At 40.2% G+C, this 25,987-nt stretch overlaps 1 protein-coding gene across 1 annotated transcript in view; it reads left to right on the top strand.

The window, feature by feature from the left end:
• Positions 1 to 25,186, top strand: part of LOC108664560 (tyrosine-protein kinase transmembrane receptor Ror) — a 92,403-nt gene extending 67,217 nt beyond the window's left edge. Inside the window, exons 2-14 of the mRNA XM_047881306.1 lie at positions 5,843 to 5,923; positions 7,649 to 7,709; positions 8,822 to 8,882; positions 14,095 to 14,219; positions 15,157 to 15,289; positions 15,850 to 16,012; positions 16,669 to 16,938; positions 17,241 to 17,507; positions 18,753 to 18,973; positions 20,269 to 20,403; positions 22,080 to 22,175; positions 22,856 to 23,001; positions 23,307 to 25,186. Coding sequence (XP_047737262.1) covers positions 5,843 to 5,923; positions 7,649 to 7,709; positions 8,822 to 8,882; positions 14,095 to 14,219; positions 15,157 to 15,289; positions 15,850 to 16,012; positions 16,669 to 16,938; positions 17,241 to 17,507; positions 18,753 to 18,973; positions 20,269 to 20,403; positions 22,080 to 22,175; positions 22,856 to 23,001; positions 23,307 to 23,901 — 2,354 coding nt within the window. The 3' untranslated portion in view covers positions 23,902 to 25,186. The remainder of the gene's footprint in view (positions 1 to 5,842; positions 5,924 to 7,648; positions 7,710 to 8,821; positions 8,883 to 14,094; positions 14,220 to 15,156; positions 15,290 to 15,849; positions 16,013 to 16,668; positions 16,939 to 17,240; positions 17,508 to 18,752; positions 18,974 to 20,268; positions 20,404 to 22,079; positions 22,176 to 22,855; positions 23,002 to 23,306) is intronic.
• The last annotated feature ends 801 nt before the right edge of the window (positions 25,187 to 25,987 follow it).

The raw sequence follows: 25,987 nt of genomic DNA on the forward strand, positions 1-25,987 counted from the left end.
GATTTTTCTTCGAATTTTTAGATTGAATTTTCTTTTTCTCAGTTTGTTTGAGCTCATATTTTTCGTTTATTTACTTTTGTGGAGACTAAGTGATCGATAAAATAAAACTTAGTGTTATAAATTTATACAAAACATAAGAAATGTAAAATTTTTGTCCCCATTCATATTCATATGCATTATTTCATTTTAATTATCTGATGTTAATAAATTCTATTTTAAATAATCTATTTTAATTCTAGATCTTGAAGTCATTGATATTTATATCAGTAAATAAATGCAAAAGAAAAATAAAATAGATTTTTCATTTATCTACGACTAATTATTTTCAAGTAATTACTATATATGGAATGTCTTAATGTTTTGCAAAGAACATGACTATCGTCCGTCGTCCGTGCTCCTAGCGGTCGCAACAAGGGAATAGCTATCAACAGATCCATGAATATTTTGCCTCCCTCACAACCAGATAAAGCAAGTAAATGCCCGATAAGCGTCCACGAATTCTAAAGTATTTATTGTTAAGCAAATACAATCTTCCCAATTAATGCTCCCTTCGTAGCAAGTTTTAGGCATAACGCATTTTGCATAAATTTAGTTTTGTATTTTGTAGGGTTTTACAGGTCGACCATCGGCGCATTCCGCTGGCAGTCTGAGCGATGTTAGCAGATTGAGAAATCTAGCATACGTTATTTCTAACATACGTTACTTCTTACAGAAAAACATCCACTGAACATACGTCACTTCTTACTGAATAACGCCTACTGAATATACGTTACTCCTTACAGAATAACATCTACTGAGCCACTCCTTACAGAATAAGATTTACTGAACATACGTTACTTATTACTGAATAACATCTACTTAACATACGTCGCTTCTTACAAAATTGCATTTAGTGAACATACGTTACTTCTTACCGAATAACCTCTACTTAACATACGTCGCTTCTTACAGAAGAAAATCTACTGAACATATGTCACTCCTTACAGAATAAAATATCTCAACGTTGTCTTTAGAAGCATTTGTCTCTGACAATGGATTTTTTCATGCAAAGTTTGCTTCAAGAATAATTGCTGGTTTTCAAGACTGAAATTTTGTCCGCAAACTTCAATGTTTTCTAAAATTTTTCGTCAGCTCAACAATAAGGTGTTTTTAATCTATTTTCTTTACATTCTTTTCAGAACTATCCTATATTTTCTTCTTTCTTCATTCATTTTAGAAGTCAAACAAGTTTGTAAGGTTGTCGAAACAAATCTAGAGTTTATTTAGTTCTAGATTCAATTGGTGGCTAATATATAGGCTAAATCAAGCCATTAAATACTGTAATTCCGTGACCGTGAAACAAGATTTTACATTAATTAACCTTTTGCATGATTAAAGATTTTATTTTATTTTTAATTGAGCTCAACCGTTTCAAAATTCATTGCATTAATCAACCTTTTGATTAACGGTTTTATTTTATTTTTGATTTGAGCTCAACCTATTCAAAATTCATATTATACCAGGATATTAAAAACCCCTCTCGTCGGCTAGCAATTTAATTCGGGATTTACCAAGCGTCCGCCAACACAGAAAAGGACCCAAAATCGCGCATGTTAGCTTTGCTGTGTAGACAGAGTAATCAGGCAGACGGTTCCTGCAGCAAACATTGTTTGTCTGCACTGATGGCCACCACTGTTTGTTTTGCTTACGTCCTCTTACCTTTTGACTGTTTGAAGAATTTTCCTAGAACTATCCATGAATTGTTCTGATTATCGTTACCGAAATTCCATGATTTTACTATTAATATGATTTTATTGTTAAAGATTATTGACTAATTTGTGGCTTATCACGTCACACCTTTGGACTGTTTCCAAAATAAAAAAATTCTATTAAGTTTTAGCAGAAATAGTTTCTAATTTTGCCACTGAAATCTTGTAATATATAATGCGCAGGTCGATGATTAAGTTCAATTTTCTGGTCTTAAAATTCAAACCAGACATTTTTTCGATTTTTGTGATTGGGATTTCTATGTATGTCTAACGTAGTTTTAAGTAATAATAGTTATATTCGTGTTATTCATTTAATTTCTATTTTCACCATAAACTCTCGCGTCATTTGCATTAAAATTCATTTATGTAACTCGACACTTATTATTACTCTTAATTGTATTACGTTTCTTTTATAGAACGATTACTTCGACGCATCATACGATGAGCATATATGCTTGAGAGCAATATTCGAAGTTGACTAATTTGAATGAGGCAATCATGATCTTTCTTTTTTAAGCAATCACTTTTCATTCTGTCTAATGCCCATGAACTTGTCTAATTTCAAATTTCCAGATAACTTTTTATAAACAATTAACACGTAATTTAAAATGAGGGCCGCGCGAGCAACGCTCATCGGAGTCCATTCGTCGGCCACCAAAGCGTTTTATGATTTACTTTAGGACTGTAGCGAACTATAGTATTCACGTTATCAGTAGCTTATCGTTGTGTCTGGTTGTTAAGATCTTTTGAATAGTTCTCTGGAATAGGACACTTCCTGTCTCTTATACACATCTAGATGTGTATAAGAGACAGGTACACAGNCTGCCCGCGCTCATTACATCGTCTTTGTGTAGGTTCGACCACTCCCCTTGCACTGTCCTAATTGTGCCGTCACTCCACTGTCACTTGTGTCACTTTTTGTGCCCGTCTGATGGTCTCCTCCAAGCGATTTGTGTTGCTGGTGTCCCCGAGTGCGACTTTTTTCCGAATCACGTCCCGGTTTTACCAATAACTTGAATGTGGTCCCGAGATTACCAGATACTCGGGTGTACAATGTCGTTATTGTGACCTTTTGGAGCACCAAGACCAGGCATTACCGAGCAATTTTGTGTCATATTGACTGCGCAAATAACTTTAATTGGGGTTTGTTCTTTATGAAGGGTTGAGCATAAAGACTCGGTGTTATTTAAAACATTGATTAACTTTAGTCTGTTATTCACATTCACTATTTAATTCCAATTTAGGGATCTAAACCTCATTACTCAAATTACTTTAATTCACCGTACGATGTTTACAAACTTAGCCTGATCGCACTTGCTTATAAAGCCCGCTTTTCTTTCACCGCATTCAATACTCGGATTTCGCAACAGCCGCAGTAAGTTACAGCGACTCAAGTAAAGTCCTTTATTTTGCCGTCTCTAAATCCCGTAATCTCGTTTAGGCTTCAATTTATGCCACCATTTGTTGGCTCTTCAAAGACATGAGGCGGACGTGCGGCCATCGCTACATTGAACTCTACACTGCGGCCACGAACTTTTTAAGTCCCAAATTATTTTTTTTTTCGCACTGAGTTTTTTGTCCTTGTGGATAATCAGGAAAGAGTTCTGAAAGTTAGATTGACATTGGATAGATCTCAGGATAAATTATTAGGTATGTCAAATTTGTAACTATTTAATAAAATTCAAATTTTTTATTATTAATTTATTTAGAAATAGTGTATCACAAAGAAATCTAACATCAATTTTTTAGCTTGACTTTTAATATCAAACGAAATAATTTTTTTAATAGTCGGTGTACGTATATACTGATAACTTGTTCCTCCTACGTCGTGTGTCGTGTGTCGTCTTCTGAGTAACAAAGAGCATTGCTCCGGATACTGGCGCTCTGCTCTATTATTACCATAGCACTGGATTAATGAAAGAATTAATTTATTGATACTTTGAATTCTGATATAATAAAATAGGTAGTAAGATAAATCTATTTTGAGTTTTATTTCTATTACAGAAACTCAAACGGTAGTTGAATTGGAAGTCTAGATTATGAGCGCCAATAGCGAGCACCTCTTCGTTGACGCTTACGAAAGAACTTCATTGATTTTCTCCACATTCATTTCCATTTACTATTGTACTTCTCTATTATGGGGTCCGCCATTATTGCTGTCCAATCTTCAATATGTTTCGTCCCCTCCATTTCTCTAGTCACTCCTCGCTATATTTATGCAAGATTTATTTCTATTCTCTTGTCTACTCCTCGCTCTATTTCACATAGTTCTATTTCCACTCCATTGCTTCACTCCTCCATTATTTTGTTCAGCTCTATTTCCATTCGTTTGATCCCCTCCTACATCATAGTAACCAGTCCTTTTCCAATCCATTGTGTCACTCCTCTATTTTATCCACTCCTATTTAAATTCCTTGATCCACTCTTCTCTTATTTAATCCACTCCTACATCCATACCTTTGGTCCATTCCTCTGTTATTTTATCCAACCCTACTTCCATTCCTTTTGACCAGTTTTGCCGCTCCGGGCTCGCAGGAAGGTCCCCTGACACTCCTTTATTCCGAGCCTGCATACAATCTTATGCATTGAACCTATGTATAAAAATTAAGCATTTTATTTATTGGCATTCATAAGGTACTTTACTTACAAAAATAAACTAATTCATTGAATTTTTGTTTTGAAATAAGTTGAAAAATTTTATTCGTCTCACTTTAATTGCTTTGTTTTCTATAATTGTTAAATTCGAATAAATTGAGAAATGTGTTGTATTTAATACCTGTAGTGAAAACGCGTTTTTACCCCATGTCACATTGCAAAGTTTCTTACGAAATGGCCAAATAAAGTTTTGAATTAATCTTTGATTATTAGTTCGAAATACTATCGAAAAAATGTAATCCTTGAAACGCAAAGTTCATTTGTCGAAATCAGTTCGAAATTATCATTTAGCTCGCATTATAAATTATATTATACTGTTCTGAATTTCAGTGCGCTTGCTTCAGTAGACTAGGAGACATTAGGTGCCGCCCCTGGTTGAACCAAAGATGCTGTGAGGTTTACAATAATTTGTTGGGAGATTGTTGGCTCATTTTTGTCTTAACTGCTCCAGAACTCCTTGCTTACAAGCCAGCGTTGATGTTGCGTCGCACGTGGCGGTGAGAACCGCGATTGTTGCAGTAGTGCAGCACTTGCTGCTGGGATTGCTGCTGGGATTGTTGGTGGAGTGCAGCAACTGCTGCTGGGATTGCTGCTGGGAATGTTGGTGGAGTGCAGCAACTGCTGCTGGGATTGCTGCTGGGATTGTTGGTGGAGTGCAGCAACTGCTGCTGGGATTGTTGGTGGAGTGCGGCAACTGCTGCTGGGATTGTTGNTTGCTGGTGTAGTGAGGCAATTGCTGCTGGGATTGCTGGTGTAGTGGGGCAATAGCTGCTGGGATTGCTGGTGTAGTGAGACAATAGCTGCTGGGATTACTGGTGTAGTGAGACAATAGCTGCTGGGATTACTGGTGTAGTGAGACAGTTGTTGCCGGGATTGTTGATGTCGTGTTGTCAAGAGCAGCCGTCTCAGGACTCTTATTCTTTAGCGCAGCTGTCTGGTGTGACGTGTTGTCTAGCGCAGCTCGTTGCATGTACATCGTCTTGCCTCGTCCGGTCCTTGCCTAGAAATGGTATTTTTATGCAGAGTTTCTACAATTTATTCCAGAGGACTTTAACTTGGCCGAGTTTCCTCAGACCCAAAATCAGAAGACAACTCTTATTTTTACCTGCCGACATGTTCACTGCAATTGTTATGTATTGTTAATTTTTCTTATCACGCACTTGTGCACATGTTTATTGTATTTTTACTGCTGTAACTTGTTCGTTATTTTAATGTTAAAAATTAATTAATTTAATTAATTTTTAATTAACTTGTTTAATAACGTATGGTTATTATAACACAAACGGCGTCCGTTGAATGCTTGCCGTGTCTAGATGACCTATTAGTCTGTCTTCCGTTGATTAGCCAAACTAATTACTAAAAATATATTGTTTTTATTTGCTAGTTAAGAATATATTGCTTCAATATAACTTGTTAATAATAGCAATTTTTCATTTCAGTTTGGTCGCAGCCTGGCGTGGACATACCGTTTCCTGACGAGTCTGACATCCAGAGCCACGACTACGACTACAGCGACGTCAGCGAGTGAGTGGTGCATGAGGTGTGATGAGTGGTGCAGTAGTTGTGATGAGTGGTGCTTCAGGTGTGATGAGTGGTACATCAGGTGTGATGAGTGGTGCTGTAGTTGTGATGAGTGGTATATCAGAACACGTCCAACGGTACATCCGACGACGACTCGGAGACGGAGGACGACGAAGGCGGCGCATCAGCGTGACCGGGGACTACGACGTCCTAAACTCATCATAAGGTCATAAGGTGTGAAANCAGTCGTTAAACCGGGTGAGTCAAGCCAGTAGTCAAGCCTGGTGAGTCAAGCCAGTCGTTAAACCGGGTGAGTCAAGCCGGGTGAGTCAAGCCAGTCGTTAAGCCGGGTGAGTCAAGCCAGTCGTTAAGCCGGTTGATTCAAGTCACCATCATCTGGGTGAGTATCAAAATATGGAGTTGTCGAACTCAGTCCGGCACCGACTACGTCTGCATCCCGCTTCCTAGCCAATCATACACCAGAAAGTATCAATCGAATCATCAACCAGAACCTGCAACTGCAATCGTCAACCATAAAATCAATCGGCAACCATACGATGCTTGACTTGCAATGATGCTGCTAATCTTGAACCAGTGTCTATGCAAGCTTCTTAACCCTAACCCATCGTACAGTCGACGTACACCAAGAAGTGTCTATCCAATCGTCAATCATTGAATCTCCATGCAATCGTAAAATAAACCAGCCAATCGTTGGATTGTGGTGACTAATCTAAGAATCGTCAAACCATCTGTGATACTGGAACCAGATGACAGAATAAATAGGAGGAATCTGTCTTGCCTGCTGAATTAATACTTTAAGTAAGTTACCAATGAAAAGCATAATTTTCAGTGAAATTTTTTTTGATTGTTTTCGAAGGGAAACTCGTGAAAAAATTACGCCAAATCAAACAAGCCTATCAAGAACGACCTGTAATAAATTGCGCTCTTTTCAGTTTTTTTTTCGGTTGCCTAGTGCAAAGATACCCATGTACATTTGGTAGTTATCTCATAATATAATAAATTTGTTCCAATTTCAATGTCCTCGAAAAGTTCATGTGGTTCCTAAACAGCATGTTGATTTCGAACTAAAACGTTTATGAGCGTTTAGAACTCAGCCATTGAAAGATCGTGATCGTGGCTAATGGAGCCGTCTGCTGTAAGTTGCTTATATGGTTCAAAGTGTTTGTCATGTACACATTAAATTGTATTACTTAGATTAAAAATTATCAGTTGTTGAAAATATGCATGCCGTGAATGTGAACCGCAATATTTACTCCAGACGTTTTGATTTATGCATAATTATCGTACATTTTAATTTTGTATTGCTTGGTTTTGCGTTACCTAAAGCAATCTAAATCATCTATATGCCACTGAGTCATAGACTTTTTATCTGTATCTAAATTGCAATATATGTATATGCCATTGCGAACATATTTTTCTGTGTCCGGTCAGTTATCAACGTAGAGCTGCTGCGCGATATCAGCGGAGTAAAAATGGAATTTTTGGTCAAATAATATAGTTGTATTGGGGACAATTAATTCATAATAAAATTTTCAATGAGAAACAGTTAAGAAAGTGATTATTTAGAAATTAATTAATCAGCGAGTAAGGGAAGTAAATTTTACAATACATTTTAATCCAAACGTCACCATAATCTCTTCCTAGATTAATAAAGATTGATTAACTGTTTGTTAACTAATAAAGATAATTCAACTTTTTGGCAGGTCCAATGGAGGCGGTTCCTGAGAGCAAGGCTGTCATTCCTGCTGACTTGCCTGTAGGACTGTAAGTAACTATTTCTTAATTACATTAAAACAAAATTTAATACTGCTAATTATTGAATAATGGTGATATTGTCGTATATAAGAAGAAATGTTGTGTATTTAATACCGCCAACAAGTTATAGAAATTATTTATGTTAATTAGTCGTATTTCTGCTTTTAGTTAGTGAAAACTTTTAGTGAAATAGTTTGATTATTAATTACTAGTGCCCAGATAACGGCAGCAAAGCGCTCTCTATGCATGTGGCAGTGACTGGACCTACGAAATTTCGGACCATTTTCCATTACCGTTAGTGTCATCATTTTCTACCTTTTATGCGCGATTCGATGAGCGAAGAAAGAACTTGCCCTTGTTTGCTTTATCCATTACTAATTAGCGAACTGATGAAACGTACTTCACTATTCTATTCTATTCTATTCCATTCTATTCTATTCTATTCTATACCCATCTAAGAAGCAGGGCGCTCATCGGCCAAGTTATGCAACACTTTTGCGCATTTTACATTCCGAAGCATCTACCATTTGTAGGGTATGCCGTGTCAAAAACCAGAAACTCTGCTTACTATCATTACTACTACTATGCTAAGCTTACTATCATTATCGAACTTGCCATCATGCTGCACGCAATACGCCATAGGTAATCGCGTTTAAATGTTATTTGTTCATAGACCTTGACGCATTATTGTACAACTTCATAATTATACCTTGTGAATCAAGTCACGAAAAGTTCAAGAATCGGCAACAGGCCATGGGCCTATTTCTTAAACGCCGACACTTCTATTCTATTCTATTCTATTCTATTCTATTCTATTCTATTCTATTCTATTCTATTCTATACCCACATTAGTTCTACCTATGCAGTCCGACAAGAGGTTAAAGCGCGCCGAGGTAAGCGTGTTTACGGTACGCGGTGCAAGGGGGTCGGGCGGATGCTCAAAAATCGATAACTGGTCCGCGCAACGCCGACTAACTTAAGTAGAATTGAACATTTCTGTCTGGATTCACATCTAAATTTTTATGTAAATCTAATGGAATTTTATTTAGTAGATATTTATTGAAATGTTTAATGGACGGTGGACCTCCGTGATTAGTCATAACGCGCTTCTTGATTCATAGGCGCCATGCCTTGTCTCCCTCTGACCACCAACATCGCCGGACCCTCAGTGTTGTGAAGAGCGTCAGTGGGTGAGGTTGTGCGTCATGTATTGTGCGCCGTGTCGTCCATTGATGAAATTACATTGATATCGCATTTTTAATACCATGAACAAAATTATTTTTAAGCATCTGTAGCGATGTCTTTAATCACTGACATCAATACGGTTGACTTTAGTAATCGCTTTATCGACGTGAAGATAGGCGCTGTTCGGCTTTGTTGTTGTTAGGAGTTAGGAGTTAGGATGCGTTCATCACGAGCGTGTAGTTCGACACGCTGGCGTCAGCTGTTCTTCACACTCGTCTACTGTTCACGCTCACAGTCAGCTGTTCTGAACACTCACAGTCAGCTGTTCTTTAACACGCACAGACAGCTGTTCTTAACACTCACACTCGAAATTACTGAGCATTCATTAAACTTATACTGTATCAACTACCGCGATTTCAATCATCCGAGATTATGTTATAGTTTACTTATTTTCTTGTTAATTTATGCATTATTGTCGAGAAATAACATAATTATTAAAGTTATTTCTTTCAATTTCGTCTAAAATCAAAATTGCATAGGGCAGTGTATTATAGAAACGCTTGTCAGAATTATAAACAACGTCAAAAAACACTAAAAAATCAAAGTTGAAAATAACTTTGATTCCCAAACCGCGTTTGCTCTTGGTTTCGGATTCATCACTAAAATGCACGTACCGAACTTTATAAATTCAATGAGCTGTATACTTAATAAAAATGAACCTTTGTAATACAGATATTTTTTTACAATCTCTATTTAGTTAACATACGGTATGTAAACCTTGCAAAACGATTAGGTATATCTTTTAAGTGAAATTTTTGCGTTACAGCGACTGTTCATACAGTTCCACTTTAATATTTTCCTTTTGCCATGTCTTTCACTTTTTTGTCGAGCGATCATTTCGTAAATTAGGAAACATGCTTGCGCTATATTTTCGCTCCTAATACGACTGCTTTCGACTTCATATCGAATTGCTTCGTGTTCGCAAAAGGCTGAGTTAGGGCAGTCAATTTCGCAGTGTTTAGGTATGGATAATGTAATTAGAGAATTGTATGGGTTTTCTATTGGTATTGACCGACCGTCGGGCATTACATCGGCAAACCGTTGCACATAAAATCCACACGCTATCATCTAGCCATGTTGGAATGAGCAACATAAGGAGATAAATTAGGTCAGCTCGAATGATGTTCGTTACTTGAGGTCGCTTTTGACTTCAGTCTGGTTAAATACAAGCCTCAAAAGGGTCAAAGTAACGAAACAATTAAATCAAAGATAAATATTAATTGCTTTAATGAATTTATTGGGATCATTAGACTCAATTAATTGCAAATAGGCTAATCTCTCGGCCAATCGCAGTTTCCACTAACGTAACTGGTCAGCTGCAGACCAAAGCTGATATTGTTGTAGAACTTACGATCACATCAATATCGAATTCTCGATTTCCGTAGGATTCGCCATAATCAGACATAAGATTACCGTAATACTCTCAAGTATTCTCTTACATGACTGCTGGAGGCTTCGGCATTTTTCCATGGTTAGAGGCCGCTCGCGTTCGAGGGCAGTCTGTAGCTGGGCTACTTGCCACACTGCGCCTACACTTCATTGCAGTAGTTCTGCCTTCCGCTGGGCTTATGTATTTGTGCACTACAAGAAGATTTTTCTTGAGGATATTTATTTTCTTCAGTGAAACAGTTTGCGGCAGGACCTCTTGTACCAAGGCATGTTTACACTAATCGCCGAGAGTTCCCATTTCCGATTTTTGTGTGTATCTTGTAATTCTCAAACTTATTGACGTGCAACGCCACATCTTATTCCCTGTCTATTATTGATTGGCCCGGTGAGTTGGTCGATAGTCTCGTGTTGAGCCTCCTCCTGGTAGGCCTAAGTTTCCCTCACTAGCCTGATCCTGTATATTACCCTCAGCACGAAGGCCTCCCTCACTCGCTGACCCTCTGACACTGGAAGCGTTGAGATAGCCAGCCTCGGAACTCGTACCGCACACATGCTTTAATGCACTACGATGAAGAGAGGAGTAGACACGATACTCAGCGGTAACTGCGTTCAGAAAGTCAAATATGGCCTGTCGTGGATGTTTGACATCACAGAATTCTGGCAGCTTGCAAGGCTTTGAACCTGCAACTTAATGCCCTATCGCGCTGTTCTCAACCTCAACGCCACCTCGCCGACTTTGACCAGAACTGTCACAAGAAACTGGCATCGAACCCACAACTCACTGCTCCACTCATGATTCTCTGAATAAATATTTAACCATTAGGCAACCTTGCTCATCAACGATTTTTTTTAATTTTAAATACGTTCACGCGTCATATGCATGTTTTTTACACTTAGGGATCTTTAAAATTACGTTCATAATGATGATTGATTTTCGTCTCTGACTTAGGAATTATAGGTCAATCAGATTTCTGTTGTGCGTTAAACATTTAGACTCAATTAGTAAGGCGCATACAGTGAGGCATTGCAGGGTTTAGATTCGATGTCATCATTTATCGTTGTAATTATAATACCCTTGACGTGACTATGAAGTTTCTACCGATCTCATGTCGCTGAGCGTAACTTCCGTCATATTCCTCGTCATGTTCACACCTTCTTCCGTCATTGGGACAAGGTCGGGGACGGGCGGTGAGTCCGACGTAGCAGTAGTCCCGTCTCTAGCTAGCGATATTGGGGACGTTCTTATGAACGTCACTCGTGACCCGTCCATCGAAGAACGGCGGCGACTTATTAGGTTAAAAGCACGACGAAAATTGCGATATAAGAAGCCCCTGTCGCGGCCGACGAACGTGTCCGGTGTGGAGACCGGAATAGGGTTGGATATTCCGGACCATCCTGTGCAGTTGTACAGGACTCCTGGTGATGATGAGTTCGCCGAGTCCAATGTTTGGCTCAATTATACGAACTTTCCTGCAGAGACGAGGTGGGTGCGGTCGTTGGACTGTGAAAGGTTTGAATACTTTTACTGCTTAAGATTTATTCATTCTAGATACCGTGTGATATAATGATGACCGGATAAATTTGTCCGGTTTTTTTACTGAAAAATGATTACAGAATTCAAGAGCATATAAATCGGAACATTTTGAAAGAGTGGGTAACTCAAAAAGCTGAGAAATATTGACTAGAAAACACGTTATTTAATTAGACATATTCATTGTTTAACAATATAAGCAATTAATATAATGCGATTAATTGTGATTCCCTGGCGATTAATATACTACGATTAATTTCGATTAATATAATGCGATTCCCTGGGTTACTAATTGAAAAATGTCATTTTTTGTGCAATCCTCACCTCCCAGTTTTACAGTGCCTCACTCTAATTCCACTAAGAGTACATTTTCATATGAAGGTAAATAGCTAATATCCCGCGACAAGATGAGTATCCTGAGCACGTGCTCAAATACATTTTCGGCGCAAAAAAACACAAAAAACTTTGACTGAAATTTGTAAACGTATGAAACATATTGAGATTTCCTTCCTTAATTTGTACCATGGCAAGCTCCAGCATAGGTTTTTTGACTCCATTGACAAAATGGATGATATTTACCAGTCATAATATGTCAGTGCCAGTGGATATGAATGAATTATTTCAATGGCAAATTGAACTACATTCAGGCTTAGTCCCTGCCTGAATTTAGGTGTTTATTGTGCCCTATTTTGGAGCACAATTTATTTTTTGTTCCTTATTTAGGAGTTTATCTTGCCGTTTACAGGCATTTATCGTGCCTGCATTTTATCGTTTATTGTGCCCGTATTGAGGTGTTTATCGTCGTCGTTTTAAGGCGTTATCGTGGCCGTATTGAGGCGTTATCGCGCCGTATAGGAACGTTATCGTACCAGTATGAAGATGTTATTGTGCCCGTATTAAGGCGTTTATCTTCCCCGTATTAAGGCGTTTATTGTCCCCGTATTAAGGTGTTTATCTTCCCCGTATTAAGGCGTTTATCTTCCCCGTATTAAGGCGTTATCGTGTCCGTATTAAGGTGTTAGCGTGCTCGTATTAAGGCGTTACGTGCCCTTATTAGAACGATATCGCGCTCGTATCAAGGCATTATCGTGGCCGTATTAGGGCATAATTGTGCTCGTATTAAAGCGCCCTTCGTTGCCGTATTAAGGTATTATCGTGCCCATATTAAGGCGTCATCGTGGCCGTATTAATACGTTATCGTACCGGTATTAAGGCGACCATCGTGCACCTATTCAGGCGTTATAGTTACCGCATTAAAACGCTTATCGTGGCCGTATTAAGGCACTTATAGTAGCCGTACTGAGGCGCTATCGTGCCCCAATTGAAGCGTTATCATGCCCGTATTAAGCAGTTATCAATTACCTAGTAACTTCATAACATTTTCTTGTAACGTCTACAAATTACCTATTAACCTGATATTAATAATCTACTGACGTCAACATATAAATGTACTTTAATCACCTCTGTCGTGTACAGTGTACATCACCTGTTAATTAACTCCGTAGCTTGGTGATGCATATGTTTATACCTGTTAACTTGCTATTAAGTACATCTGTGCATTATTGAATATTAATGAAGTCGAGTCTGTCAATGTTGCAATTGAATGGTATAGTTTTGCTTACGCTTACAATGTAAGGAAATATTTTGTAATTAACTTCACAATTCGGAGGTTCATACGCGACGAAAATGGCTGCATATTTACTGACAACGGTTTATTAGGAATCTAGATAACATTTTTCATAATAATAAACCATCGATTTCATTTAAGTTTATAAACGAAGTAGATAATGGAATTTTTTTAACTTTGGACCCGTTCGCAGATCCTAACTTCTGTTGCGATATGTGAAATTCGCAATGAGGAATTGATCGACTGATAGTGGTACTTATTAAAGCTTTTATATTGTCATTTTTTTTAAGTTGCCATTGTTCAAATTACAAACCCTTTCCACACTCTCACTTCTGGCTGAGTTCCGCGGGCTGTGTAAATCTGCCTATCAATTGTAGTACTTCCTTAGAATCCCGCGAACCAGCGACGATTCACGAACGAGTTTCCTCATTGATATCTCATGAAAACCCGCGATGAAGTAATGGTGCGGTGGTTGAAACGTTATATAGCGATGGCTTACTGGAATTTATTGCTCTGATTGACGTCACCATCGTTAATGTCATCAGTTATTGTTCTGGTTTTTACCACACTCTTCTCACCACACTTGCCTGACCACGTCACAGGTGTACCGCGGTGTGACGTGTCGCGGGTTCATCGGCAACAGGAGCATCTTCGTGCAGTCTCCCCGGCACCTCGCCGACGTTGAGAAGAAACTCGCCGTCGCCATTAATGTCATCGTCCATTCCAAGTACGATGAACAATCTGAGCAATACAGTTGTGATTATGCATGCATGTTAATGAGCTTAATGACTTGAATTTTTTTTCTAATGAATAATTTTATGTTCCTTCCCGTAAAAGAAGTTACAATTTATGCAAGTTTCCTATGAATAATTAGTCGTTTTTAGGAATATCGTTGCACGGTGATAGGGGATGCCATTGCATCGTGTGATTGTTTATTTCCTTCAAGATTCGCGTGTGTTGCAGGGACCAGAGCCCCTATAAGATTCGAGTGTGTTGGAGGGACCTGAGCCCCTTCAAGACTCGTGTGTGTTGCAGGGACCTAGCCCTCAGTGCTATAAGACTCGCGTGTGTTGCAGGGACCTGAGCCCCCTATAAGACTCGCGTGTGTTGCAGAGACCTGAGCCCCTATAAGACTCGCGTGTGTTGCAGAGGCCTGAGCCCCCTATAAGACTCGCGTGTGTTGCAGGGACCTGAACCCCCATAAGACTCGCGTGTGTTGCACGGACCTGAGCCCCCTATAAGACTCGCGTGTGTTGCAGAGTCCTGAGCCCCTATAAGACTCGCGTGTGTTGCAGGGACCTGAGCCCTCTATAAGACTTGCGTGTGTTGCAGATACCTGAGCCCCTATAAGACTCGCGTGTGTTGCAGAGACCTGAGCCCTCTATAAGACTTACGTGTGTTGCAGAGACCTGAGCCCCCTATAAGACTCGCGTGTGTTGCAGAGACCTGAGCCCCTATAAGACTCGCGTGTGTTGCAGAAGACCTGAGCTCCTTATAAGACCCTCATGTATTGCAGAGACCTGAGCCCACTATAAGACCCTCATGTATTGCAGAGACCTGAGTCCTCTATAAGAGCCTCATGTGTTGCAGAGACCTGAGTCCTCTATAAGAGCCTCATGTGTTGCAGAGACATGAGCCCCCTATAAGACCCTCATGTGTTGCAGAGACCTGAGCCCCCAGTGCGAGGACTACGCCATCAAGTCTCTGTGCTACGCGTCTCTGCCGCTCTGCGCTGATGACGGCGAAGGCTCTGTCGCGGCCCCGCGTCAGCTCTGCAGGGAGGAGTGCGAAGTTCTCGTGAGTTTATTTATTTAATGAGTTTATTTCTACAATCTTCATTTAAAAATAATTCGATGTGAACGAATCTCAGTGAGTTTATTTATTTAATGAGTTTATTTCTACACTTTTATTTAATATTTCGATGTGAACGAATCTCAGTGAGTTTATTTATTTAATGAGTATTTCTACACTTTTCATTTTAAAATATTTCGATGTGAACGAATCTCAGCGCCGTGTGCAGAATTGTTGAATAAATTGTGCGACCCTTTTGATCTACCAACGTCATCTAAAGAATTGTTCAACTCTTTGAAAATTATAATACATTCTCTGGTCATACCTACGTTGTACGCATATAAATTGTTATATCAGTGCACAATTTTTGTTATACCTGTTAATAAAACTAATTACCTTTGATACCGTCTATGAAGAAAGCTATTATAAATAGCAAGTTATATTTAATGCTGAATTGGTGTTTGTTATCAAATATGCTAATAAAACTAATCTCTGATACCGTTTATGAAGGAAGCTATTGTAGATAGTAAATTATATTTGATGTTTAATTGGTGTTTGCGTTGCAGGCGACTGACGTATGCAAGTACGAGTACCTCATCGCTAAGACCCACGAGCAAATAAAGCAGCTCCCCATCCCTGAGTGCCACGACCTCCCCCCCATCACCTCCGCCCTTCATAGATCCTGTATCCGCCTGGGCGTCAAAGTGGAGCCCCTAATAGAAGGTGGGGGTTAGTGTCTAAACCCTTTCTGGGAGGTTAGGGGTCTTGAACTAACCCCTACCTAAAATTGAAAGGTTGAAGTTCAACCCCTTAAAAAAGTAGGTGTCTACACCAACCCTGTAAGGTGTCTGTAAGTTTGTGTCTATGTTCAGCCGTACAAGAAGGTCAAGGTTTGACTCCTGTTTGAAGGTGGAGGAGGTTGAGGCTCAACCCTAATAGAAGGTGGGTCCAAGTCAAGCTGGTCTAGCTGAAATAACTAGGGTTAAGAAACTAGGTACTTAATGAAACAAACATTGTCTTGCTAAGAAAACTGTGCTAAGTGAGTCTAGCTAGGTAGGATAACTTTGGTCTAAATAAAATAACCAAGATCTTGCTATAAAAAAACAAACCTAACTGAAATAACTATGATCTCCCCTCCTGACTCACGGTACCGTCTTTTGACAATCTGTATTCCCTGCTCTCTCGAGTCTCGTGATGCCTATACTCCATGTTTGTATTAGAACTTTAAATTAAAACCAATATTCGAGCTAACTTTTACCACTGAATGTTTTACACATTCAGAGATTCCGCCATGTATGAAATGCACCTCAAAGACAATGAAATGTGCTAAATATTCTCGCCATTTGTATACCAGTGAAACCATTCCTCGACCACGACTCCTACAGGTAACGAGGACTGTTACCGTGACGCGGGCCACAAGTACCGTGGTCGTGTGTCGGTGACAGAAGATGGTCAGCCGTGTGTATCATGGCACCAGATGCAGCTGTCCTTCAGGACCGCTGACCACGCCGAGCTCATCGGTGGACACAACTTCTGCCGCAACCCGGCCAGCGTCATGGACAAGCCCTGGTGCTACGTCCACTCGGACAAGAACAACGCGGGTGCCGCGGACAACATTAATATGGTCAAGAGGCCATGCAGGGTGCCTGTGTGCCGTGAGTGAATGTTCTGTGTGATCTTTACTTTAATGAATAAATTAATAAGTGACTATTTTATTACGTATTATGTTTATTATGGCATATATTAATGAGATATGCCCCATCCGAAAAATAAAAGTTGAAACACATTGCCTTCAACTAATAATGCGCATGTATATCTTTGATATTCAATTTTCCGCTCCTGAAGTATCCATAAATATCAACAAATTCAGTCATACTCACTCATGTTTAATTTGAATGCAAACTATTAACAATAATATATTATCGTTCTATACCTAAAAATTTTAAACATTGTGCAGGGGACCTCTCATGGGTCTACATTGTGATTGCTTCGCTGGTGGGTGGCACCGTATTGTTTGTAATGCTTCTCGGGATCTTATTTAAAAGAAGAAAGTCTTCTCCTAAAGCCCCTAAGCCCAAAACTGTAGAGCTTAACGCCCTGCTGCCTAAACAGCAGCAACATCACCTCCTACAGCAGCAGCAGCAGCACCTTCAGCAAGTCAGAGCGAGGGAGTTTCCAATCTCCAGCGTCAGGTTCATGCAAGAACTCGGCGAAGGAGCTTTCGGTGAGACCACAGTACACTTTTCCCCAGCTTTTATCTTTAGTTTTTGCAAGAATAATATTTTAATTTGCTTTATTCGACGGTGAATTATCCTTAAAGTGACGAACCGGTAGAAATGGCACCTCGAATGGCTGTCAATACAAATTTTAAGATTTTTCTCACAGCCCTTTTTCTTGAAATACTGCTCAAATAATGTTTATTCGGATCAAAAATACTTAATTTAATCAATTTAATCAATTATTAATCATCATTTACTTAATCAATTTTTAATAAAAATTAATCAAATCAAAAATTTAAAATGGTATCCAACGGAAACAATTTCATAGTTGATAATATATTTTTACTGGCAACCTGCAGGCAATGTGTACAGAGGGGAGCTGCCATAAACCTAAACGAAACCAATCCATAAATTCACAAATTGTATTTATAACCGCAATCTGAATTAATTTTTTATCGAAACGAACCCAATCCATAAATTCAAAAATTGTATTTATAACCGTAACCTTAATCCATTTTTTATCGAAACGAACCCAATCCATAAATTAACAAATTGTATTTCTAACCGCAACCTGCAGGCAAAGTGTACAGAGGGGAGCTACCATAAACCGAAACGAAACCAATCCATAAATTCAAAAATTGTATTTCTAACCGCAATCTGAATTAATTTTTTATCGAAACGAACCCAATCCATAAATTAAAAAATTTTATTTATAACCGTAACCTGAATCAATTTTTTATCGAAACGAACCCAATCCGTAAATTAAAAAATTAAAAAATTGTATTTATAACCGTAACCTGAATCCATTTTTTATCGAAACGAACGCAATCCATAAATTCACAAATTGTATTTATAACCGTAACCTGAATCCATTTTTTATCGAAACGAACATAAATTCAAAAATTATATTTATAACCGCAACCTGCAGGCAAAGTATACAGAGGGGAGCTGCCATAAACCGAAACGAAACCAATCCATAAATTCAATAATAGATTTACAACCGCAACCTGTAGGCAAGGTGTACAGGTGTAAGGTGTATCATAAACCGAAAGGGGTGTATCATAAACCACAAGGTGTACCGTAAACCGAAACGAAGCCAATCCATAAATTCAAAAATTGTATTTATAACCGCAACCTGCAGGCAAGGTGTACAGGTGTAAGGTGTACCATAAACCGACAGGGGTGTACCATAAATCGAAACTAAACTAATCCATAAATTAAAAAATCGTATTTCTAACCTTAACCTGTAGGCAAAGTATACCGTGGAGAGCTGCGCGTGCTGCCCTCCGACACGACGACGCTGGCCGTGGCCGTGAAGACGCTGAAGGAGAACGCGACGGTGAAGACCCGGCAGGACTTTCACAGGGAGGTCGACCTCATGTCAGAGCTGCGCCACCCCAACATCGTGTGTCTTGTGGGCGTCGTGCTTAAAGAGGAGCCCATGTGCATGATCTTCGAGCACATGTCCCAGGTGATGACGTGGTGGTGACATGGTGGTGACATGATGATGCTTGTCCATGTGCATGATCTTTGAGCACATGTCCCAGGTGATGACGTGGTGATGTGGTAATGATGTGGTGGTGACATGATGATGCTTGCCCATGTGNTATAACCGCAACCTGCAGGCAAGGTGTACAGAGGGGAGCTACCATAAACCGAAACGAAACCAATCCATAAATTCAATAATTGTATTTATAACCGCAACCTGCAGGCAAGGTGTACAGAGGGGAGCTACCATAAACCGAAACGAAACCAATCCATAAATTCAATAATTGTATTTATAACCGCAACCTGCAGGCAAGGTGTACAGAGGGGAGCTACCATAAACCGAAACGAAACCAATCCATAAATTCAATAATTGTATTTATAACCGCAACCTGCAGGCAAGGTGTACAGAGGGGAGCTACCATAAACCGAAACGAAACCAATCCATAAATTCAATAATTGTATTTATAACCGCAACCTGCAGGCAAGGTGTACAGAGGAGAGCTGCCATAAACTGAAACGAAACCAGTCCATAAATTCAATAATTGTATTTATAACCGCAACCTGCAGGCAAGGTGTACAGAGGAGAGCTACGCGTGCTGCCCTCCGACACGACGACGCTGGCCGTGGCCGTGAAGACGCTGAAGGAGAACGCGACGGTGAAGACCCGGCAGGACTTCCACAGGGAGGTGGACCTCATGTCAGAGCTGCGCCACCCCAACATCGTGTGTCTTGTGGGCGTCGTGCTTAAAGAGGAGCCCATGTGCATGATCTTTGAGCACATGTCACAGGTGATGATGACATGATGTTGCTTGTCCATGTGCATGATCTTCGAGCACATGTCACAGGTGATGATGTGATGATGCTTGTCCATGTGCATGATCTTCGAGCACATGTCGCAGGTGATGATGTAGTGATGCTTGTCCATGTGCATGATCTTCGAGCTGGTACGGTGATTTGATGGAAATATGATTATGCTGTGGGTGTGACATGGTGGTGAGATGGAGTTGTGTCCCAGGTGACACGGTGATGTTGTCCAGAATGATGATACCCAGCAGAATGATGCTGTCCTTGTTCATGACTTGGAGATGGCATTGTGATTCTATTTAAAGTGACTGTGTCCATGTTGATTATGCCGTGATGCTGTGGTTATGCTTAGGCCGTTGTGGTTCGGGGATTCCTGAATAATATATTGGGTGATGTTTAATTTGCTTAATTGCTCTATTTTAATACCTTTCAATTATTCATTAATATCAAATGACTGACAATAGCATTACCCAGGGCGACCTGCACGAGTTCCTCCAGCAGCACTCGCCACGTCACGACGTCTCCCTCAGCAGCGATGACGGCGGCGCGCTAGAGCCTGCAGACATGCTCTCCATAGCCACGCAGATCAGCGCCGGTACAGACTACCTAGTCTGCTTAGTGGGCTGTGGTGGTCTGCTGTGGTAGTCTGCATAGTGGGCTGTGGTAGTCTGCTTAGTGGGCTGTGGTAGTCTGCTTAGTGGGCTGTGGTAGTCTGCTTAGTGGGCAGTGGTAGTCTGCATAGTGGCCAGTGGTAGTCTGCATAGTGGCCAGTGGTAATCTGCATAGTGGGCTGTGATAGTCTGCTTAGTGGAAAAAAAAGTGCATCGATTTTCGGACGCGGTTGACTCATCAAAGTGGGTCATCCAGACCCGCCCATTTCTCTCAGTGTGCACTTCACACTTAGAAAAAGAGAATGGGTAATATTGCACACGGTGCGATACACTTTCTGAGCGCATTGATACCTACATTGATGGCCCTTATGCCGGAAAAAATTTAGAATTTACGTTACAGCCGTAGTCGGGCGCTAGCTTTGCACTCAAGTCTGTCGGATTCCTCATGAATCTAGACATGTTTCCACGTTTCAAGCCTTTTTACTAATTACTTTTTCTGCCGTACTACACCTTCACAATATAACGTATCGCCCTTGACACCGCCTTCATTATGAGGGATCATCTCACAGCCGTGTTACGCCATTGGGATAAAACCTCCTCCTCGCAATAGTGCTACTGCAACAACAATATAATCTTCTCCGTAAAAGTAATAATCCTTCAATATAAACTCTCCCCAGCCCAGCCGTACTACGGCTGCAACAACAACAATCTCCTTCCCCACAGCCGTGCAGCACTTGCAATGCAATCTATCCCATGCACAACCGTACTAAATCTTCCGTACAAAATATCGCCACCATAACCGTACTACGGCTACAACACATAATAGTTCCCCCTGTTCAGCCTTACTACGGCTACAACACATAATATTTCCCCCTGTACAGCCGTACTACGGCTACAACACATAATATTTCCCCTGTACAGAGCTGTGGTAGTCTGCACAGGTAGTGGGCAGTGGTAGTCTGCATAGTGGGCTGTGGTAGTCTGCATACTGGGCAGTGGTAGTCTGCATAGTGGCCAGTGGTAGTCTGCAGTGATAGTTAATTTTCATTGAGTCTGAAAGTGTAGACTGATTAAGTTTATTTAGTACATTTTTATACATAATCGGAACCACAACGCAGTAACGGGGATTATTATTATTATTATTATTATTATTATCATACGCATCATATTGTATGATACGTTATTATGGCATCACAACATGCAATATTTATATAACCTGGAATAACTGTAACTTATAACCATGCACTACAGTGCTCTACACCGCAGTTCATCACGTTCCAATATTCACCACATTGCACCACACTACCGTAAATTACAGCCTCTACTAGTCACAACACCATAATATAGTACAGTGCATCACTCTGCACCACACCACCCTACCTCACCACCCTGCATCACTCTGCAACATACTGCATCAGACCACCATGAACTGCAGTGCATCACAGTGCACCACACCACCATACATCGCCACTCGGCTCCACACCAGCATAAAATGCACTGCATAACAGTGCACCACGCCATATTACCTCACCACCCTGCACCACCCTACCTCACCACCTGCACCACCCTACCTCACCACCTGCACCACCCTACCTCACCACCTGCACCACCCTACCTCACCACCTGCACCACCCTACCTCACCACCCTACCTCACCACCAGATCNGGCCTACAGGTGAGCTACGGCGTCCTGCTCTGGGAGATCTACAGCTACGGCCTACAGGTGAGCTACGGCGTCCTGCTCTGGGAGATCTACAGCTACGGCCTACAGGTGAGCTACGGCGTCCTGCTCTGGGAGATCTACAGCTACGGCGTCCTGCTGCTAAAACTTGCTGCACTACACACTTAGAAATATAAATGAGTAATATTTCTCACGGTGCGATACACTTTCTAAGCGCCACATTGAAAAGTATTTTGTCAGAAAAAAAATTTGGCAGCATTACCCAATAAATGGCAAAGGTGCATTCTACTTTGGGCAAAGTTACACTCATTTCACTTAGTTTATAATCTCATAAGAAGTTTTTGGTTGTTATGCTGATGCGCCGTTTCCCAATCATACTATGGAGAATTATGTTTGAATCCAACCTAAATCCAATTGATGAATCCACCCTAAATCCAATTGATAAATCGAACCCAAATTTGCTAAACCTAAGCTCTGCTTGCAGCTCGAGTCAAGCCAACGAAACGAATGATAACGAAGTTATAATGTCAATAATAATGACAATATCAACCTTGTTGATTTACGAGCTTCCAGAGATCTGGGGTCATACAATTAAAACTCGCTTAAGTATACGTAGCGACTAACACATAATATTTCCCCCTGTACAGCCGTACTACGGCTACAACACATAATATTTCCCCCTGTACAGCCGTACTACGGCTACAACACATAATATTTTCCCCTGTACAGCCGTACTACGGCTACAACACATAATATTTCCCCCTGCACAGCCGTACTACGGCTACAACAACCCCGAGGTGATCGAGCTGATCAGGTCGCGCCATCTGCTGCCGTGTCCCGACAACTGCCAACCGCGCATCTACGCGCTCATGGTCGAGTGCTGGCATGAGACGCCGCACCGCAGGCCTTCCTTCAGGTGACTAAGTCTTGCTTACTCTAACTAGGCTCTGAGTTATCAACTATTATTGTAATTCAGTGGGTCACACACTGTTGGGTCAGGATCTTCAAATTAATCACGGGCATTTTTCTGTAAATAAATTTCTTCGTTTTGTGATCAATGTTAAATTGAATCCGCGCCATTTAAACTTAACGTTTTTTTAATCTAGAGTAATAAGATAAATGGAAACGTCGAGAAGTTATTTGTTCATAACGTTTTTTAGAGCGTGAAAAGAAAGCGTTATGGTAACGAGCTTCATGGTAAAAACCTAATCCACATTCCAGGGAGATCCACCAGCGGCTGCGCTCGTGGTCGGGCCTCGAAGTTGGCACCGGCGTGACAGGCTTGTCCATTTCGTCCATCTCGGGCAATGGCGGCCAATACTCGACCGCTGGTGGTCAATATGCTTCCAGTGGCCATTTCACACCCGGACTCGTTAATAACCTCAACCTGACGGGCAGTAACTTAACCGGCAGTAACTTGACGGGAACGTTAACCGGTAGCGTTTCGGGTCAGTCTGGGTCCCAGCATTCCAGCACCGGCCCTTCAAACAACACCGGGTCCACCAACCTCTCTGGGACTACCCAACCACCTCACCTACCACGACCATACCACGCTGGTCCTCCATACACAACCATGGCTAGTGGTGTTAACCCTAGTGCACAACCTCTACAACCCCCACAATCCCCTGCATACTCAGCCCCATACAACCCCAACTCTAGCTCTAACGGAGCGGGGTTATACCCTAAGATGAACCCACCCATTCCCCCACCGGTGAGCACCAATCAGACGGTGTATTTGGCGCAGAGAAGCAATGCTCTTGGTGGGTCCCCGGTTACCGTGAGGGTTGCCCACGACGCTCAGCTCGCCAACCTATAAAGGGAGCACTATAATTTTGTTGTGTATATGTATATACGATCGAACGACGGTGCTGTATTATCATTAATTAATGTCCTTAGCTTCATCGGTAGAAATCTTACTCAATTCACGAATTAATGAGATTGAAAAAATGTCGTTGAAAACTCAATCGTATTCAATAAACTGATATTTTTTTCGAATTTTTGCAGTTTTTCGGCTACTGTTTTGGTATGTGCTGTTTGATACTTTAGCGATATTTTGATGGCTTGAATGAAAAAACGTTTTCAAATCGCTAGGTGAAGAATATTTCTTAAACTATATGATGAGATAAACGTGTAATACATTATCGCTGCCATAAAAAAGTCATTTATGTTAGAAAAATGAATTTAATCGTGTAGGTATGTAAATTTATTTATTAAATTCTTTAATTATCTTCATATCAAAAAGCAGTTGAGAAAATGTAAATGTTTGCATATTCATGGATTGCATGCGACCCTGCTGAGGAATGCCATGGTTAAATGCTTCAAGGGAACCTACGTTTGCTTGTCCCAGTGAAAGCTTCTGAAGTTAGCCACGAAATTTTATATTTGTATCAGTTTTTCATCAGTCGGACAAGCTGAAGAAAATGAAATCGCTGATATACATCAGTCGATTAAAGTGCAAATAATAATTTAATAACATAATTCATTCATCACTTGATGTGGTTTGGAAAACAATGAAATTACTATAGTAACCCTGGAACATTTGGTCAACTCGACACCAAATTAAGCGTTGGCTAAAAAAGTTCATAGAGCTAATTTTTTCGAAAGCTTGGTCTTTGTTTACATTCCAATACCGAAAATATTCTAAATGCAATTAAGTTGATACATCATCTTGAAATTTTCTGAAATAATTAATGAAAGAAAACAATGTGGTCTTATAATATAATGAATTTATTTATCGCAATAAGTTCTAGCTTACTTTTAATTGCATTTACTATATTTTGTATGCTACCGCCTCTTGGCTGAAGCGCTTAACGTTCTCTTGCTTCTGTACTGTTCCGCAAAAATGGCTCTTTTACTTGTTATATTGTAAAAACAAAAACTTGAAATAATTATGCCAACGTAAATTAATTAATGTGATCCCGACACCAAAACACCCCTGTAATCGAATAAAATAATTAAATTTAATATCTTTAGAAATTGAGGAGCTCTTTGTTATATATAGTTTGTTAACAGGTGAGTTCATTGCCGATGAGCGTCCGAGAATTTTTAACTATTTTCGCTCATAATTGCACAAATTAGAACCAATCTGTTAACGCTCTTCAATCAATAACCTGAATCCATTTTTTATCGAAACGAACGCAATCCATAAATTCACAAATTGTATTTATAACCGTAACCTGAATCCATTTTTTATCGAAACGAACCCAATCCATAAATTCAATAATAGATTTTATAACCCTAACCTGCAGGCAAAGTGTACAGAGGAGAGCTACCATAAACCGAAACGAAACAAATCCATAAATTCAAAAATTGTATTTCTAACCGCAACCTGCAGGCAAGGTTTACAGGTGTAAGGTGTACCATAAACCGAAAGGGGTGTACCATAAACCACAAGGTGTACCATAAACCGAAACGAAACTAATCCATAAATTCAATAATTATATTTCTAACCTTAACTTGCAGGCTAGGTGTACCGAGGGGAGCTACCATAAACCGAAACGAAACCAATCCATAAATTCAATAATAGATTTTATAACCGCAACCTTTAGGCAACGTGTACCCAGATATGATGCTCTGCCATACTCTAGCATCGTTACTCCGAGCAACCACAATCCAACCAAAACTAGTTCATAAATTCAGAAAATTTATTTTCAATTAAAACGAAACCAATCCATAAATTCAATAATCGTATTTATAACCGTAACCTGCAGGCAAAGTGTACAGAGGGGAGCTGCCATAAACCGAAACGAAACCAATCCATAAATTCAAAAATTATATTTATAACCGCAACCTGCAGGCAAAGTATACAGAGGGGAGCTGCCATAAACCGAAACGAAACCAATCCATAAATTCAATAATAGATTTACAACCGCAACCTGTAGGCAAGGTGTACAGGTGTAAGG

The sequence above is a fragment of the Hyalella azteca genome, unplaced genomic scaffold, assembly GCF_000764305.2.
Source record: "Hyalella azteca isolate HAZT.00-mixed unplaced genomic scaffold, Hazt_2.0.2 contig7600, whole genome shotgun sequence".
Classification (NCBI taxonomy): domain Eukaryota; kingdom Metazoa; phylum Arthropoda; class Malacostraca; order Amphipoda; family Hyalellidae; genus Hyalella; species Hyalella azteca.